The sequence below is a fragment of the Physeter macrocephalus genome, chromosome 14, assembly GCF_002837175.3.
Source record: "Physeter macrocephalus isolate SW-GA chromosome 14, ASM283717v5, whole genome shotgun sequence".
NCBI classification, from domain to species: Eukaryota; Metazoa; Chordata; class Mammalia; order Artiodactyla; family Physeteridae; genus Physeter; species Physeter macrocephalus.
In genome coordinates, this window is record NC_041227.1 from 66,813,114 (window position 1) to 66,828,550 (window position 15,437).

Genomic DNA, 15,437 nt, shown 5'->3' on the forward strand with positions numbered 1-15,437 from the left:
TACTCCTCTCTAAGGTGTGTGATTCCTTCAGTGAACCAGATGCAACTGCTGGTCCTGTTTACTGCGATTTAGAAAGAAAGGAACACTGGCAGTAAGAGTGTCCTTCTCTCCCTGCCCTGGTCTCCTCCAGTGGCCTCCTGGCCACTGCCACCCTGTCCCCAGCTTCCCTGGAAAGTTCCAGCTGCCCTCCAGTTTCTCCAGCAAGCTGTTAGGACTTTGCTTCCTTGTGCACAACCTCCCCTCGGCTCACTTTACACCAGACCGTTTCCCCCAGGTGCTTCCAAACTGCCAGCAGGAGCAGTGTTGCCAGGAGCTGGGAAGGGGCTGCAGGGGATAGGAGGGGGGGCTGCGAAGGGATGGACCCTCCACAGGGGGAGAAGCCCAGGCAGAGGATTCAGGCTGCTGTCTTGCTGTCAGAATCCATCCTGAACCCAAATTTTACTTCATTTTTTATTTTTTTAATGTGTTAAAAATAAAAGTAATATTTACATGAAGTAAAAAATTCAAATGCTACCAAAGGACTTAGAAAGGAAATATGTTTCTCTCCTAACCCCAACTTCCAGTACCTCTCCCAGAGGTTGACCACTGCTCCCGTCTCTTGCCAGGAGGGGAAGGCCAGGCTGGAGCAGGCAGGGGGTGTGGAGGCATGTGTGTCCTTCTAGAGATAGTTTATGCCTATACGAGCAAATGTGTGTGTGTGTTCCTTCATCACCATGAATTTTCTATTATTACATGATAATATTACTGCAAACGGAACTGCTTTAAACAGCACATATTTATTGCCCCAGAGTTTCTGGGGGTCTGGAGTCTGGGCACGGCTTAGCTGGGTCCTCTGCTTAGGGTCTCACAAGGCCGCACACACAGGGGTTGGCCAGGGCATTGCTTCCAAGCTCCTGTTTCAGCGTCCAGTTTCTTGTGGGCTTTGAACTAAGAGCGTTGGGTTCTTGCTGACCTTTGTTGGGAGGCCGCCCTCAGTTCCTTCCCTTGTGGCCTTTTCAGAGCCAGCAAGGGGGAGAGAGTCTCCTAGCAAGTTGGAGTTACAGTCTTGCATAATGGGATCACATCCATGTAGTCCCTATGTGTATCCGTCACCTTCACCATATTCTGTTGGTTAGGAACAAGTCATAGAGAGGGGATTAGACAAGGGAGTGATACAAGGTGGGGTCACGGGGCCATATGAGTCTGTCTGCCACCATCACTATGCCTTCTCCCTTTATGTTTTTAACATGAAAGGCAACAGACAGCACATACTAATCTTCACGTTACCTTTTTCACTTAACAACGGATGTTGGACCTTCCTTCCCAGTTGGGGCTAGGTTGGGCGGGACTGAGATGATGGGCCATTGTGATGATCGGGCTTGACTGTGGAGCCTCTAGAGAGCCCTTGAAGGAGAGAGAGGGACGCGGTGACCCTGTCTGTGCCTCAGAAAGATCACTCTCGTGCTCCCCGCATGCCTGGCCCTGTCCGAAGTGCTGACCTGTGTTACCCCACTTAATCCTCACAGCAACCCTGGGAGGTAGGCACTTTTATTATCGCCATGTTGCAGAAGAAGACATCAAGGTCCAGAGAAATTATGTCACTTATCTAAGGTCACACAGCCAGAAAGTGGCAGTAGGAACTCTTACCTTCATTTTACAGATGTGGAAACTAAAACTCAGAAAGGTTCATCGACTTGCCCCAGTAACGTCAAAATGGCTAATCAAGGAGGGAGTGAGGGTCAGGATAAGGGCTGATTCCCTGACCCATCTTGCTCGATTCTGGTCACAGTTGTGGAAGTGAAAAACAAGGGCCTGAAATTGGAGGAATAACCAAACACCCAGGCTGGTGGCTCTTAAACATTGTGGGGTCAGCTAAGGACAGCAGCCTGGGTGGGAGCTGGTACTCCCCTCCCCCAGAGTTGGCGCACTAATAATGGCTCCCTTTCCTCTACCAGTTCAGAATTTATAATGTGACCTACATGGGGCCCACCCTCCGCTTTGCAGCCAGCACCCTAAAGTCTGGAGCTTCCTACAGCGCACAGGTAAAGGCCTGGGCTCAGAGCTACAACAGCACCTGGAGTGAGTGGAGCCCCAGCGTCAAGTGGCTTAACTGTGAGTATCCTGCTGGGAGTCCTGGGCAGTGGGCCACACCATGTGGCTTGCAGGATCTCAGTTCCCTGAACTGGGAACCGAGGATTGAACCTGGGCCACGGCAATGAAAGCCCGGAATCCTAACCACTAGGCCACCAGGGAGTTCCCCGCAGTTAGCATCTCTGTTCCCCACTCTCATTCTGTGGCCAGAGACCTCCCCCAGCCAAACATCTGGTTTCCATATCATAGGATGCTCTAACTGCAGTGACAGAATTACCAACTGATGTGGTGTACTGGTCAGGGTAGGGTAGGTTACAGTAACAAACCCACAAGTTCTGCGGCTTAACACTGTAGAAATATATTTCTTGCTCACATAACAAGTCAACATGAACTTTGCTGATTGGTGGGTGGTCTTCCTCCATGTGGCTCCATCATTCTCTAGGACAGAGATTCTCAGCCTTTCTGTATCATGCACCCCTTTGGCAGTCTGGTGAAGCCTGTGGACCTCATCTCAGAATAATATTTTTATCTTTATTTTCTTTAATTTTTAATTTTATTTTAGAGTATAGTTGATTCACAACGTTGTGTTAGTTTCAGGTGTCCAGCAGAGTGATTTAGTTATACATATTCATGTATCTATTCTTTTTCATATTCTTTTCCCACGTAGGTTATTACAGAGTATTGAGTAGAGTTCCCTGTGCTGTACAGGAGGTCCTTGTTGATTATCTATTTTATATATAGTAGTGTGCATATGCCAGTCCCAACCTCCCAATTCATCCCCCCTCCCCACCTTCCCCCCTTGGCAACCACAAGCCAGAATAATATTTTTAAACGTGTAAAATAAAATACATAGGCCTTCGAGGGGAACCTAATTTTATTGAAATGCGATTATACAAAGATTTTAAAATATATTTGTTATCTAGGAATATATGCTTCTTTAATAACACATTAAAAACAGGATCTAGTGGTAGTTCTCATAAATACTGTAATTTCAAAGTAGATGAACATAGATGGTATTTCCTGCTACTGCAGCTGTCAGGTGATTTGAGAATAGCTGTGACTTCTGATGGGGGCTAAGTGACTGATGCTGCTATTACTGTGGTTTGCTCCCTCTATTCCTAATGGGAGGAAATGCCAGGTTTCAGAAGTTAGTGAAAATAAAGATACCATTTCTTTCCCATCCAAGTTCCCAGACCCCTAAATCCTAACAGCAACCATGTTGGAGGTCTGTGGACCCCAAGTTAAGAATCCCTGCTCTATGGACCTGCCATCATCTGCATCCAGCCAGCAGAAAGGGAATGAGAGCGGGGAGACCACACCTGCTTCTTAAAAGCCTTAGCCCAGAAGTGACACACATCCCTTCCTCTCAAGCTCTATTGGTGGAGCTGGTCACATGGCCACACATAGCTGTAAGGGATTCTGGGAAATGTAGTCCCTCACCCGGTAGCTGCATCCTCCAAACAACTCTTTGCGACTTTATCACACTTTTGCAAAAGAGTATTGAATTGTCTTACATAAAATGAAGCCTTTATTTTATTTTTTTTTGGCCGTGCAGCATGTGAGATCTTAATTCCCCCACCAGGGATCAAACCCACCCATGCCCCCTGCAGTGGAAGTGCACAGTCCTCATCACTGGACCGCTGCCAGGGAATTCCCCTGAAATGAAGTCTTGCCAGTGGACCTTCCTGTTTCATACAGCCGCTCAGTTACATCACCCCAGAGTCTTTTCTTTCCCTCTGCCATCCCTAGCATGGTAGCATTTTATCCTTACCCTTGTCACCTCATGGCCCCAAGTTGTCTGCTGCACACACCCTCATGCCCAAGACCCAAAGGAAATGGAAGGCTGCCACAAGGAGTGCACCCCGTGCATCTTTTATCTTGAAACAAAAACCTTTCCAGTCCTGGTGGACTTTCCCTTGCCTTTCATTGCTCAGGACTGTCACATGGCCTCTCCCAACTGCAAGGGAGGCTGGGAACTCAAATGTCTGGAAAGGGGACTAGTTTTGGCCCATGACTGGCCCAAACCTCAGGGTGGGCACACTGCAGCCTAGCGAAGAAGAAGGGGAGATAGCTGTTGCATGGCGGAGGCTGCCTCGGGCATCATCCATACAATGGGGAGAAGGAAGGGCTGTTGCGAACATTCAATGAAGGAAGGATTCTTCAAAGTGCTGGGCACAGTGGTGATTGGCAGGTACCCCAACCCAACCCACCACACGCCCCTCTCAGCATCGCTCATCCTGTTCCATGGATACCCCCTGACCACCTGTCTCCCACTCCGGGCGGTGAGCTCTATGGGTAGTATCTGCTCTGTGTCTATATCTCCATTGCCCAGCATGGTGCCAGGCACACAGTAAGTGCTTGGGAAAGTTTTGTCAAATTGATTTGATTCTTTCTTTAACCTGGAGAAGGAAGGGGAAATAACTTGTATGGGACAGATACCATGTGCTGGACACTCATTATTTCCACAGATATTTCTTGAGCTCCTACTACGTGCTGGCCCAGTGGTGAACAAAATAGGCAAAAATCCCTGTTCTAGTGGAACTGACATTCTAGAGGGGGAGACAGAAAATAAACAAAAATATAAATGAGATCTAGATCCCGAGGACAGTAATTCTGGGAAGGAAATAAAGCAGGGGAAAGGGATGGGAGGAGGCAACAGTAGAGAGGGTGTGAGGGAGAACTTTTGGGACCTGACAGTGAGCAAGGAGAGGGGGCCAGCTGTGTGACTGGACGTGCGGGCACTGCTTCAAGTGTATATTAAATTGTACAATCCTCACAACAACCCTATGAGTTAAGTAGTTATTAACCCCATTGCACAGAGAGGAAACCAAGGTACAGAGTGAGTGAGGGGCTTGTCCTGGGTCGCCAGCTAGTATACGACAGAGTCAGGCTTCGAACTGGGGCCGTCCAGCTCCAGAGTCTCTGCCCTTGACCCCACTGCTTCAAAAAAGAGAAAGCAGCAAGTTCAAGATCCTGAGGTGGCCCCGAGCTTTGGAGGAACAGGGGACAGCAAAGAGGCCAATGTGGCGAGGGCTCAATGTGCAAGAGAGGGGAGTAGGAGGGGATGCAGCGGCCAGCTCACGCAGAGTCTTGGAGGATGCTTTCACGAGGCCTCGGTCTCCTGCTCTGGGAAGTGGAGACCAGGCTGGACACAGCGTGATGCAAGCTCACGGCTTCCCTCCACTTCCAGACTACGAGGCGACCTTGGAGCAGCGCCTCCCACTGGGCGTCAGCATCTCCTGCGTCGTCATCCTGGCTGTCTGCCTGTCCTGCTATGTCAGCATCATCAAGTGAGTCCTGAGCTGTGCAGGAGGCCGCCAAGCCAGCCCCCTGTGGTGCAGAGTGGGTGGGAATTTCCCCTCTGATCTGTCAGCTTGCAGCCCTTTCATTCAACGATAGATATTTATTGAGCAGCTACTATGTGCGAGGCACTGAGACCGACAGGGACCCTGTGTCCTTGGGGAGGCACAAGATACCAGGCCACCGAGTAACCATGGCTGTTTTCCATAGGGATCCTTGCGCTGAAGGAGATATGTCAGGGCGAGGGGGTGAAATGATCCAGGGGCTGTTTTGGATGGGGAGGCCAGTGCGGGCCCCTCTGACGAGATGTTTGAGCTGAGACCTGACTAGGGGAAAGGAGCTGGCCAGGGCAGGAGCTGGGGGCAGGGCCTTCCTTTGGCAGAAGTGAGATGGATCATGCCCAGGGTATGGCCCCGACACTTGAAGGCACGTGGCAATAGACAGAGGAATTCTAGATGACTGCCCTGCAGAGTCAGACCTGGGTTCAGATCCTGGCCTTGGTGCTTCATAGCTGTGTGACCAAGTTTCTGAACCTCTGTTCAGCCTTGGGTCCCTATTTCATCAGTCCCAAGAGTCCTAAGGGACTCCCCGATCACTTGGTGTAAGCGGGCAGAGGAGCCTTGTTTCCAGTGAGCTTGAGCCCTTGGAATCATGGAGTCTCAGAGCCTCAGTCCTCCCACCTCTGAAATGGGACGAGCGGGCCCCAGTTGACCACTTAAGAAGGATGGCGATGGTTGAGGATTGATGTGAACAAGTGTCTGCCTTCTGCCGGGCACACAGTAGGTGTGCAGGGAATGCAAGTTCCCCTTTCCATGTCTGTTGCTGATGCCTCTGAGCCCCCCCGGGCTGGTCTTTCCCCTTCTCTGAGCCTCAGTTTCCCCATCATCTGTCTTCGCTACCCCTACTCACTGTGTTCCAGTGCTCCAACCTCCTTGCTGTTCTTTGAACACCCCAAGCAAGATCTTCCCTTGGAGCCTTTGCACTTGCCCTGCTCTCTGCCTGGAAAGCCCTTTTTCCAGGCATCACTGAGACCGACTCCTCCTCCACCCACAGTTGCCTCTCAGAAGTCACCTCCTCAGGGAGGCCTTCCTGGATCACACTATTCCTCTCTAGTCCCTTATCTTCTTTATTTTTATTCCTGGCACTTATCGCCAGGAATGAATGATGTCACATAATCATTTCTGCAGGGTTTTTGCCTGTCTTGTTCACTGTATGTCCCCGAGGCCTGGCACAGTGAGTGGTACTCAATAAATGTGTGTTAACTGACTGAGTGGAGTGGGTGGAGGCTAATCCAGGGGGTGTCTGAGGACCTTCCCTCCCAGCACTGACGCTCTGTGGCTCCAGGCTGACCCAGGAAGGGAGAAGGAGCCTCTCAGGCCATCCCAGGCCTCTCCCCAGCACCTTATCCTCAGCTGCTCCAGAGTAAAGGTTGTTGAAGGGGAAACCCAGAATTCTCTCTCTGCAGCTTGAGTGTCTCCTGATTCCCTGGAACTAGTTCCCTCTGGAGCAGAGGCGGCCACATTAGGAACTCCGCTCTGAGTAGCAGGATGCTGGAGCCCAAACCCGGCTCTTCTGCCCACCAGCTGTCACTTCACCTCCCTGGGCCTCAGTCTCCTCATTGGTAGAGCGGGGTTAGCAGTAGAACCTGTTTCACAGAGTGAGGGTGAGACAGCCAAAAAACCTATTGACATGATCTCTGACCCCTGATAAGTCTTGGTGACTATGATAATTTTTATGGGAGGAACGTCAACCTGTTAGTGATACAGGAACCAACATCTTGTCCTTTTCTTTTTCAGGATTAAGAAAGAATGGTGGGACCAAATTCCCAACCCAGCCCACAGCCCCCTCGTGGCTGTTGTCATCCAGGATTCTCAGGTAAGAGAGGGGGTTGGTGAGGATGCTGTGTACTGCGTGTATCGGGAAATACAACTCAAGATGTCTGGGATGTTCAGGATATTTATTGGCTTTTGGGGTTGCACTTGGGAAGTCAGGAAGGTTTCAGGGTAGGTTGAGTCAGCAGCTAGAGGCTTTCACTCCCTTCCCTTTGGCTTCCATGACTGTTCTTTCAGCCTGGGTGGGGGACAGGGGTTCCTCTGGGGTTGGTTTTTTTCCCCTCCCTTGGGAGGAGATGATCCCTGAGGTCATCAGCATGTCATCTCTTGGCGAGGTACCTGTACCAGAGCAGGAGACCAAAAGGAGAGGGAGAAGGGGACAGGCTTTCTGTATATTCCTCTTAGGAGCAGGAAACTGCCCCCCCAAAGCACTAGCAAATCTCTCCATTCTCATTGACTTGAATTACATCACAGCCTCTTTCCTAAACCACTCACCTGTAAGGAGTGGGAATACTTGAGACCAACCAGGTGGCCAGCCCTGAGCTACGGGTGGGGTCAGCTTCCCCAATGCAATGGCCAGGTGGGGTTTGCCTTAGTGCCTTCAGGGTTCTCTAGGACGGGGGGGCGGGGATACAGGTCCCGTCTAGAACAGAAGGTCTGAGTGTCCTCAGTTCTCCAGGGACCCTATAGCAGGCTCTGGAGTCCAGTGGTACTGGCTTTGAACCCTGGCTCTGCCACTTACCTGCAGGTTAGACTTAACAAGCTGCTTAACTTCTCTGAGCCTCAATTTCCTTGTGTGGGTTATAGCAGTGGTTATAACAGGGCTGGTGTTGGAATTCACTGAGACAATCCACATGATGTGTATATTACAGTGTCCTACACATAGTGTCGTTTATGTTTCAGTTAGATTTTGCTGTGTAACAAATCATCCCAAAATTTAGAAAGTTAAAACAATAGCCACTTATGTAACTCTTGCTTCTGCAAGTCTGTAGTTGGGCTCTGCTCAGCAGTGGGGGTGGAAGGATCCTGGGTTTGGCTGGGCCTGTACCAGTGGCCTCACTCGCAGGTCTGACAGGTGGCTGACACATCTGGGGCCATGGAGGTTACTAAGCCATGTATGTGTCTGTCATCCTTCAGCAGGCTGACCCAGTTGGCACAGTATCACTTCCACCACATTCTATTGGTCCAAGCAAGTCACACAGCCGTGCCAGATTCAGGGATGGGAGGAGCTTCAGAGACTGTGGCCATTTTTGCCATCAGCCACAGCAACGTAATAGTGCAGCCTCCTTAATTCTCAGAAAACTGAGGTTCAGAGAGGGGAAGTGACCTGATCAGACCTCAGACCTGTGTGATGTCAAGACTCAAAGTCTTCTCACAGCAAACACATGCTGAGCATTGCTGGGCGCTAGGCTGGGCCAGCAGGCCTCTCCGCTCTGTGTCACTGGCTGTCTCTATGTTTTAGGTGTCACTGTGGGGGAAGCGGTCCCAAGGCCAGGAACCAGCCAAGTGCCCGTATGTATATGAACTTGGGTCATCGCCTATGTGGATTTGGAAGGGATGGAATTGAGGTGGTGGGCCCCGTCTTGAGAGTCTGCCTTATCTTCCTTGGTGTTCAGCACTTGTCCTGTGACACTGGACTTCCAGGGATGGCAGGGGGAGGGGGTGGTCTGGGTAGGTCAGCTGCTGGCTGAGCCCCCTGAGTTTCACTGGGGGTCAGGTACATACTGAACCCCCTTGGGATGCCCAGTCTGTCCTGGGCAAGCCTGATGGGGGTAACAAGCAGGGCAGCTGTAAAATGTTAAATGTTAAAATGTTGACATAATGGCATACTGGTGGGAAGATAACACTATCCTGGACCCTTGAATATGCCACCATCTTCCTGGCCTCCTTAGCCCCTCTCTCAGGGCCCCCTGAACCTACCCGCAATCCAGTAACTGAAGGGTTTATACCCAGCACAGCAAGGGACTCCAGGATGCTGCCCCAGCCCTAGGACTCCCCAGCCATTCTAATTGGCCCTTACTGGGCTTCCCTGGTGGCGCAGTGGTTGAGAATCCGCCTGCCGATGCAGGGGACACAGGTTCGTGCCCCGGTCTGGGAAGATCCCACATGCCGCGGAGCGGCTGGGCCCGTGAGCCATGGCCACTGAGCCTGTGCGTCCGGAGCCTGTGCTCCGCAACGGGAGAGGCCACAGCAGTAAGAGGCCCGTGTACCTAATTGGCCCTTACTTATGCTATGGTGTTGATGGGTATTTTATTTTTATTTATTTATTTTTTTAACATCTTTATTGGAATATAATTGCTTTACAATGTTGTATCATTTTCTGCTGTATAACAAAGTGAATCAGCTATATGTATACATATATCCCCATATCCGCTCCCTCTTGCGCCTCCTTCCCACCCTCCCTATCCTACCCCTGATAGGTATTTTAAATACCATCATCCCTGACAGACTTCTCCTCATTCAATAGATTGAGTCTGTATTATACGCCAGGCTCCAGAAATCCCAAAGGAAGACACAGGCCTTGCCTTCAAGGAGTTCCCAATCTAGTAGTGAGGGTGGACTGATAGATTATTGATTATAAAGTCTGGAAGTGTGTTTGCAACAGATAGACATTGGTACTCACCAGGGTTCTCAGTCTTCCCTAGTCAAGAGAAATTGACTAGATGCCAGACAAGAAATTCAGGCAAGGCTTTACTGGGGCCCCTGCTGCAATGGGGCAGGGTGGGGTGGGTGAGGGGCTGGGGCGTGTTGGAGAACAAGTAGCAGGTTCTCTTGCCCGCTCCCCGAGGGGGGCAGGCGAGCTGGTTCCTGATATGGGGTGAGGGTAGGGGTGTGTCCAGGGATTGGGCCAGAGGGGTGGCTTAGGTGTTTTGCCCCCCCCTCTGGTGGTGTGAAGTGCAGGGAGCATGCGCAGTACCCTGGTTTTGCTCCTTACACCCTGTTTTTGCTCCTGGCTCTTAAGAAGTGGCAGTTGCATTTTTTGGTCTTTCTGTATCTTTTGTACATGCCCCAACTGCCTTTGCAGGCAGTTATTTTTAGTCCCATATAGTTTCTTTGTATTTTGTTGCTGGAGGTGTGGTTTGTCCAGATGCAAGCATTGTAGCACTACAGCAAAGGGTCCTGGGTCCCAGCCTGTCTCAACATCAGTCCAGGGTGATTTTGAGCTGGGCTTTGAAGGATGAATAGGAGTTTTTTCAAGTGGAGAAACTGAACCCTGATCAAACTTTGCTTTTGTAGACACTGGAAGACTTGTCTTGCCAAGCTTCTGCCCTGTTTACTGGAGCATGGCATGGAAAGGGATGAAGATTCCTCCAAGGCTGCTAGAAATGAGTCTTTCCAGTGTCCTGGAAAAGTAGCATGGCACCCCATGGAGGTCAACAAGACAATCCTCTGGCCAGAGAGCATCAGCTTGGTTCGGTGCGTGGAGCTGTTTGAGGCCCAAGTGGAGAATGAAGAAGAGGAAGTGGAAGAAGATAAAGGGAGCATCTGCCCATCACCCGACAGCAGCGGGGGCAGCTTCCAGGAGGGCAGGGAGGGCATCGCAGCCCGGCTGACAGAAAGCCTGTTCCTGGACCTTCTCGGGGGTGAGGATGGGGGCTTTAGCCCACAGGGCTTGGAGGAGTCCTGCCTTCTTCCACCTTTAGAAAATCCAAGTGCTCAGAGGCCCTGGGCCACGTTCCCAAGTGTGGGGCCCCAGGAGGCATCGTCTGAGGACAAGGAGCCTTTGAACCCAGAGTCAAGTCCTCCAACCCAGAGCCCAGCCAGGCTGGCTTTCCCAGAGATGCCCGGCGTCATCGCGGACAACCCCGCTTACCGCAGCTTCAGCACCTTCCTGAGCCAGTCCTCAGGCCCTGGAGAGCTTGACTCAGACGCACAGCTGGCCGAACACCTGGGGGAAGTGGACCCCGGCATCCCCGCCGCCCCCCAGCAATCTGCACCGCCCACCGCACTCCAGCCTGAGCCAGAAACGTGGGAGCAGATCCTGCGCCAGAGCGTCCTCCAGTGCAGGGCGGCCCCGGGCCCCGCCTCGGCCCCCAGCAGTGGCTACCGGGAGTTTGTGCAGGCGGTGAAGCAGGGCGGTGCCCAGGACAGCGGGCTGGAGGGCTTTGGCCCGTGTGGAGAGGCTGGCTACAAGGCCTTCTCCAGCTTGCTCGCTGGCAGTGCTAGCTGCCCGGGGACATCTAGGGTTGAGCCCAGCAGTGGGGAAGGGGGCTACAAGCCCTTCCAGAGCCTCACTCCTGGCTGCCCCGGAGCCCCTGCCCCAGTCCCCATCCCCCTGTTCACCTTTGGACTGGACGTGGAGGCCCCTCACAGCCCTCAGGACTCACTCCTCCTCCCAGGCAGCACCCCAGAGTGCCCTGGTTTGGAGCCAGTGGTCAAGGGAGAAGACAGCCAGAAGCCCCCGCTGTCCCCGGAGCCGGCCGCAGACCCCCTCAGGGATGACCTGGGCAATGGCATTGTCTACTCAGCCCTCACCTGCCACCTGTGTGGCCACCTGAAGCAATGCCACAGCCAGGAAGAACGTGGCAAGGCCCACATCAAGGCCAGGCCCTGCTGTGGCTGCTGCCGTGGGGATGGGTCCTCACCCCTGGAGAGCCCCCTGAGGGCCCTGGACACCCAGCTCGGTGGGGCTCCACTGGAGGCCAGCCTCTCTCCGGCCTCCCTAGCACCCTTGGGTGTCTCAGAGGAGGGTAAGTCCCCCCTGTTCTTCCAAACTGCCCCCAACAATGCTCAGAGCTCAAGCCAGACCTCCACGGTGGTGGCCACGCTCTCCCCAGGGCCCAAGTGCATGGACGCTTCCTAGGTGCATGCCCCCTTCTTGCTGAAGTCTACAGGTGAGGACTGGGCCTTACCCGTGACTGCGAAATGCCTCCCTCCAGAAGGCAGCCAGGCTGGCAGTGTTCCGAAAGACTCAGAGAACCCTGGTATGAAGTTGTGAAGTCGTCCAACACTGGGGCTACGGAGACCAGACGCCCCCGGCTCCCAACATTGGCCCGGGCTCGCCACGTCCCATAGGAGTGGAGGGTGCCAGGCAGCTGTACCCACAGCAGGCACCTGCAGGGATCAGAAGGTTCCCGGGCACTTTGGCTTGTGAATGAGCTGTTGGTCATTTCATGGGTCCACAGCTGCCCCAGTGGACTATCCCTGTCTCGCTCAAGGTGTGTTTTGTCCACCGAGTTGCTCTGTTACCCATGTCTTGCCCAGGCCTGGGGTTAGCTGCCGCCATCTCACTGGATTGGATGCTGAGCCTAGAAGCTAACCAAGCCAATGGGAGAATGACTTGGGAGGCCTTGGGAAACTGAGGTCCAGAAAGGGTGGTCATTTGCCCAGAGACGCCTGTTCCTTTAACAGAGGTTGACACTGGCAGCAGAGTCTGAGCTGCGGAGGGGCGCTTAGTCAAGTGGAGTTAACGAGGACACGAAAAATTGTGATTACCGAGCAGTGACAGCTTGCTGCCAGCTTCCCACACAGCTGTAAGGTTGGGGGTTCCTGTTAAGCACTGGATCCCCAGAACAAGCATGCCTGGTGACCTTGGGGCCGGTGTGTGCCCCCATGCATGCCGTTGCTGGCATCGGTGGTTCAGAGGGAGTGGCTCAGCTCTCCTGATCCAGCGAGCCGGGCGTCCGAGATGCCGACACCAGGCACGTCGCCTGCACCTCGGCCCCGACCTCAGGTTGAGTAATGCTTGTTTGTTCGTGTGCTTCTCAAAAATAGTTTCATCACCTGGTGTTTGTGTTTGCCGAGGAGGGTAGAATGGGAGGGGATGGAGTTTTGTATAAATAAAGGTTCTTTACCTCCTTCCCCACCCTCCCCACCCCATTTATTAAACAAACATACTGCCAGGCACTGTTGCGAGTGCTTTATCTCTATTAAGTCATAGAATCCTCCCATCCAGAGGTACTGAGACCAACCCAAGAGGTTAAGTAACTTCCTATCTGCTTGGGTTTCCCCAAGACCAGGATTCAATTGCAGTTTGTTGAAATAGGTGACGATTCCAGGAAGCCCTGCTTGGAGAGTGGGGAAAGGAGGCAGGGAAGGGCAGGAGGCAATAAAAGGTGTTATCACACAGAGTGCCGGCACGGGCAACAGATGCTTCACTCCGCCGGGGAGCTTGGGCAAGCCAGGCACAGTGCATGCCTAGAGGCGGGGAGCTGGCTGTTTGTCCACCAACTCTCACCTGTCATTGGTGGAGGGCTGCTGCCAGGGGCAACTCCCCAGCACTTCCAGCTGCTCCAGAAAAAATTCCTCAGATTGAGAGTTGGAGGGGGGCGGGGAGAAGCGGTGTTTGTTTGAGCAGCTTTGGGCACCTGGAGATGTGGACAGGGCTGTGATGGCAGCTGCTACTTTGCCAAGGTCACACAGCTAGTGGCAGACCCGTAGCTGAGCCATTGCTCAGGCTCTTTGTAGGTGATCTGTGCTTTGACATCTGGGCGGTCGGTGTAAGGAGTGGGCCTCAGACAGGCAGGCAGGGGATCTTAAGCTCCTTTTGTCTGCGATCACTCTGTGTCTGAGTAGCCGCCCTGACTGCCACGCTTGCAAAATGAAGGGCTTGGCTGTTTGAGGTTCCTTCCTGCCCTGGCATTCTACGCAATACATTGCAGAGGTGATGGGGAGCTTACTACCTCACATGCAACCTGATGTTTGTGAGAACTGCCTCCTTTGTGCTGAGCCCAAATCTATCCCTTTAGCTGCCTGAGTCACCACCCCACACCCACGGTTTGCAGATCAGGGAAACTGCTCTAGAGAGGAAAAGGAACTTGCCAACGTCACACAGTGAGTGGTATAACCTGAACTAGCCCTCTGGACCTTTTGTCTTCAAGATTTCTTTGTAATAAAATATAATAATTTAAAATAAAAATAACTAGTTAGAACCAAGCAATTTGCTTGGTGTCATACATGGACGGTGTCACAGCTCTCACGAGCAGGTCATTATCCCAATTTTACAGATAAGGGAGCAGGCCCAGAGAGGTTGAGGTTTACCTTAGGGCCACACAGCTGGGAAGTCCGGGAGCCAGGATTTGAATCCAGGTCTGATTGCAGAGTTCCCAGCCACCATGGTGTGCCATCTCATGTACAGCATGGCACCGACTCGATTGTCAGCTCTGATTAGCCTGCGGGTCATCTCAGAAAATCAGATTTTAAAACTAAGCAGCCAGGGAATTCCCTGGTGTCCAGTGGATAGGACTCGGTGCTTTCACTGCCGTGGCCCAGGTTCAACACCTGGTTGGGGAACTAAGATCCCGCAAGCCTTGCGGGGTGGCCAAAAATAAAATAAAAACTAAGCAGCCAACAGAGAAAATATATTTGGGTGAGTGCTGGAGAGCTGGTTGGATTGCAAGTCCAACAGAATTGAGACTGACTTATTCTATCCCCAGGATCTTAGGAGGAAGACACCCAACTTGTCAGCTGAGGCTCGTATTACAGAATCCCCTGGGCTTTGGGAAACTAGAATGGAGAACTCGGCAGAGACACCTCCCATCTCTTATCCGGATTTCAACCCACCCTCCCAGGTTCAGGGAAGCTGGAGAGAGGTCACCGTTCTGGCTTCCCCAAGCCCCTTCTCCATCTTAACACAGGGAAGAGGAAGCAGAGAGAGCGGGAAAGCCACACATCCCACCGATGTTTACTGAGAACTTTACGATGGGCCAGCCACTGTGCTGGATGTGAGGAAACTGTGAGTGACACAAAGTCCCTTCCCTCTTGGATCTTACAGTTCAGTGGGGGGTTCAGTCTTTTACAGAAATGTAAAAGACAAAAGGAAAAAATAGGAGTCTGAGATGGGGGGGTTAGTGGAGAGGTCTTTAAGGAGGTGACATTTGAGCTGAGCCTTCAGTGACTAGAAGAACAAGGATGGGCTTCCCTGGTGGCGCAGTGGTTGAGAGTCCGCCTGCCGATGCAGGGGACACGGGCTTGTGCCCCGGTCCGGGAGGATCCCACATGCCGCGGAGCGGCAGTGCCCGTGAGCCATGGCCGCTGAGCCTGCGTGTCCGGAGCCCGTGCTCCGCAACGGGAGAGGCCACAGCAGTGAGAGGCCCGCGGACCGCAAAAAAAAAAAAAAAAAAAAAAAGATTTTATAAAAAAGAAGAACCAGGATGGACTGGAGGAAGAGCATTCCAAGCAGAGGACAGAACAAGTGCAAAGGCTCTGAGGCACAAGGAGTTTGGCGTGTTCCCAGTAAGAAAGATCAGCTACAGCGCAGTGAGCCAGGGACAGTGGTGAGAGATAAGGTCAGGC

General features: G+C 52.4%; 1 protein-coding gene across 12 annotated transcripts in view; it reads left to right on the top strand.

Moving 5' to 3' along the window:
* The window catches only part of IL4R (interleukin 4 receptor), a 41,328-nt gene extending 26,633 nt beyond the window's left edge, over positions 1-14,695 (top strand). For 8 of the 12 annotated variants that reach the window (XM_028499004.2, XM_055090086.1, XM_024123722.3 and 5 more), the window contains 5 exons: positions 1,935-2,091; positions 5,261-5,360; positions 7,167-7,245; positions 8,665-8,714; positions 10,440-14,695. In XM_028499004.2, coding sequence (XP_028354805.1) covers positions 1,935-2,091; positions 5,261-5,360; positions 7,167-7,245; positions 8,665-8,714; positions 10,440-12,006 — 1,953 coding nt within the window. In that variant the 3' untranslated portion in view covers positions 12,007-14,695. The remainder of the gene's footprint in view (positions 1-1,934; positions 2,092-5,260; positions 5,361-7,166; positions 7,246-8,664; positions 8,715-10,439) is intronic. The other 4 variants (XR_003682893.2, XR_003682894.1, XR_003682892.1 and 1 more) reach the window with 4 other exon arrangements.
* Positions 14,696-15,437: the final 742 nt, after the last annotated feature.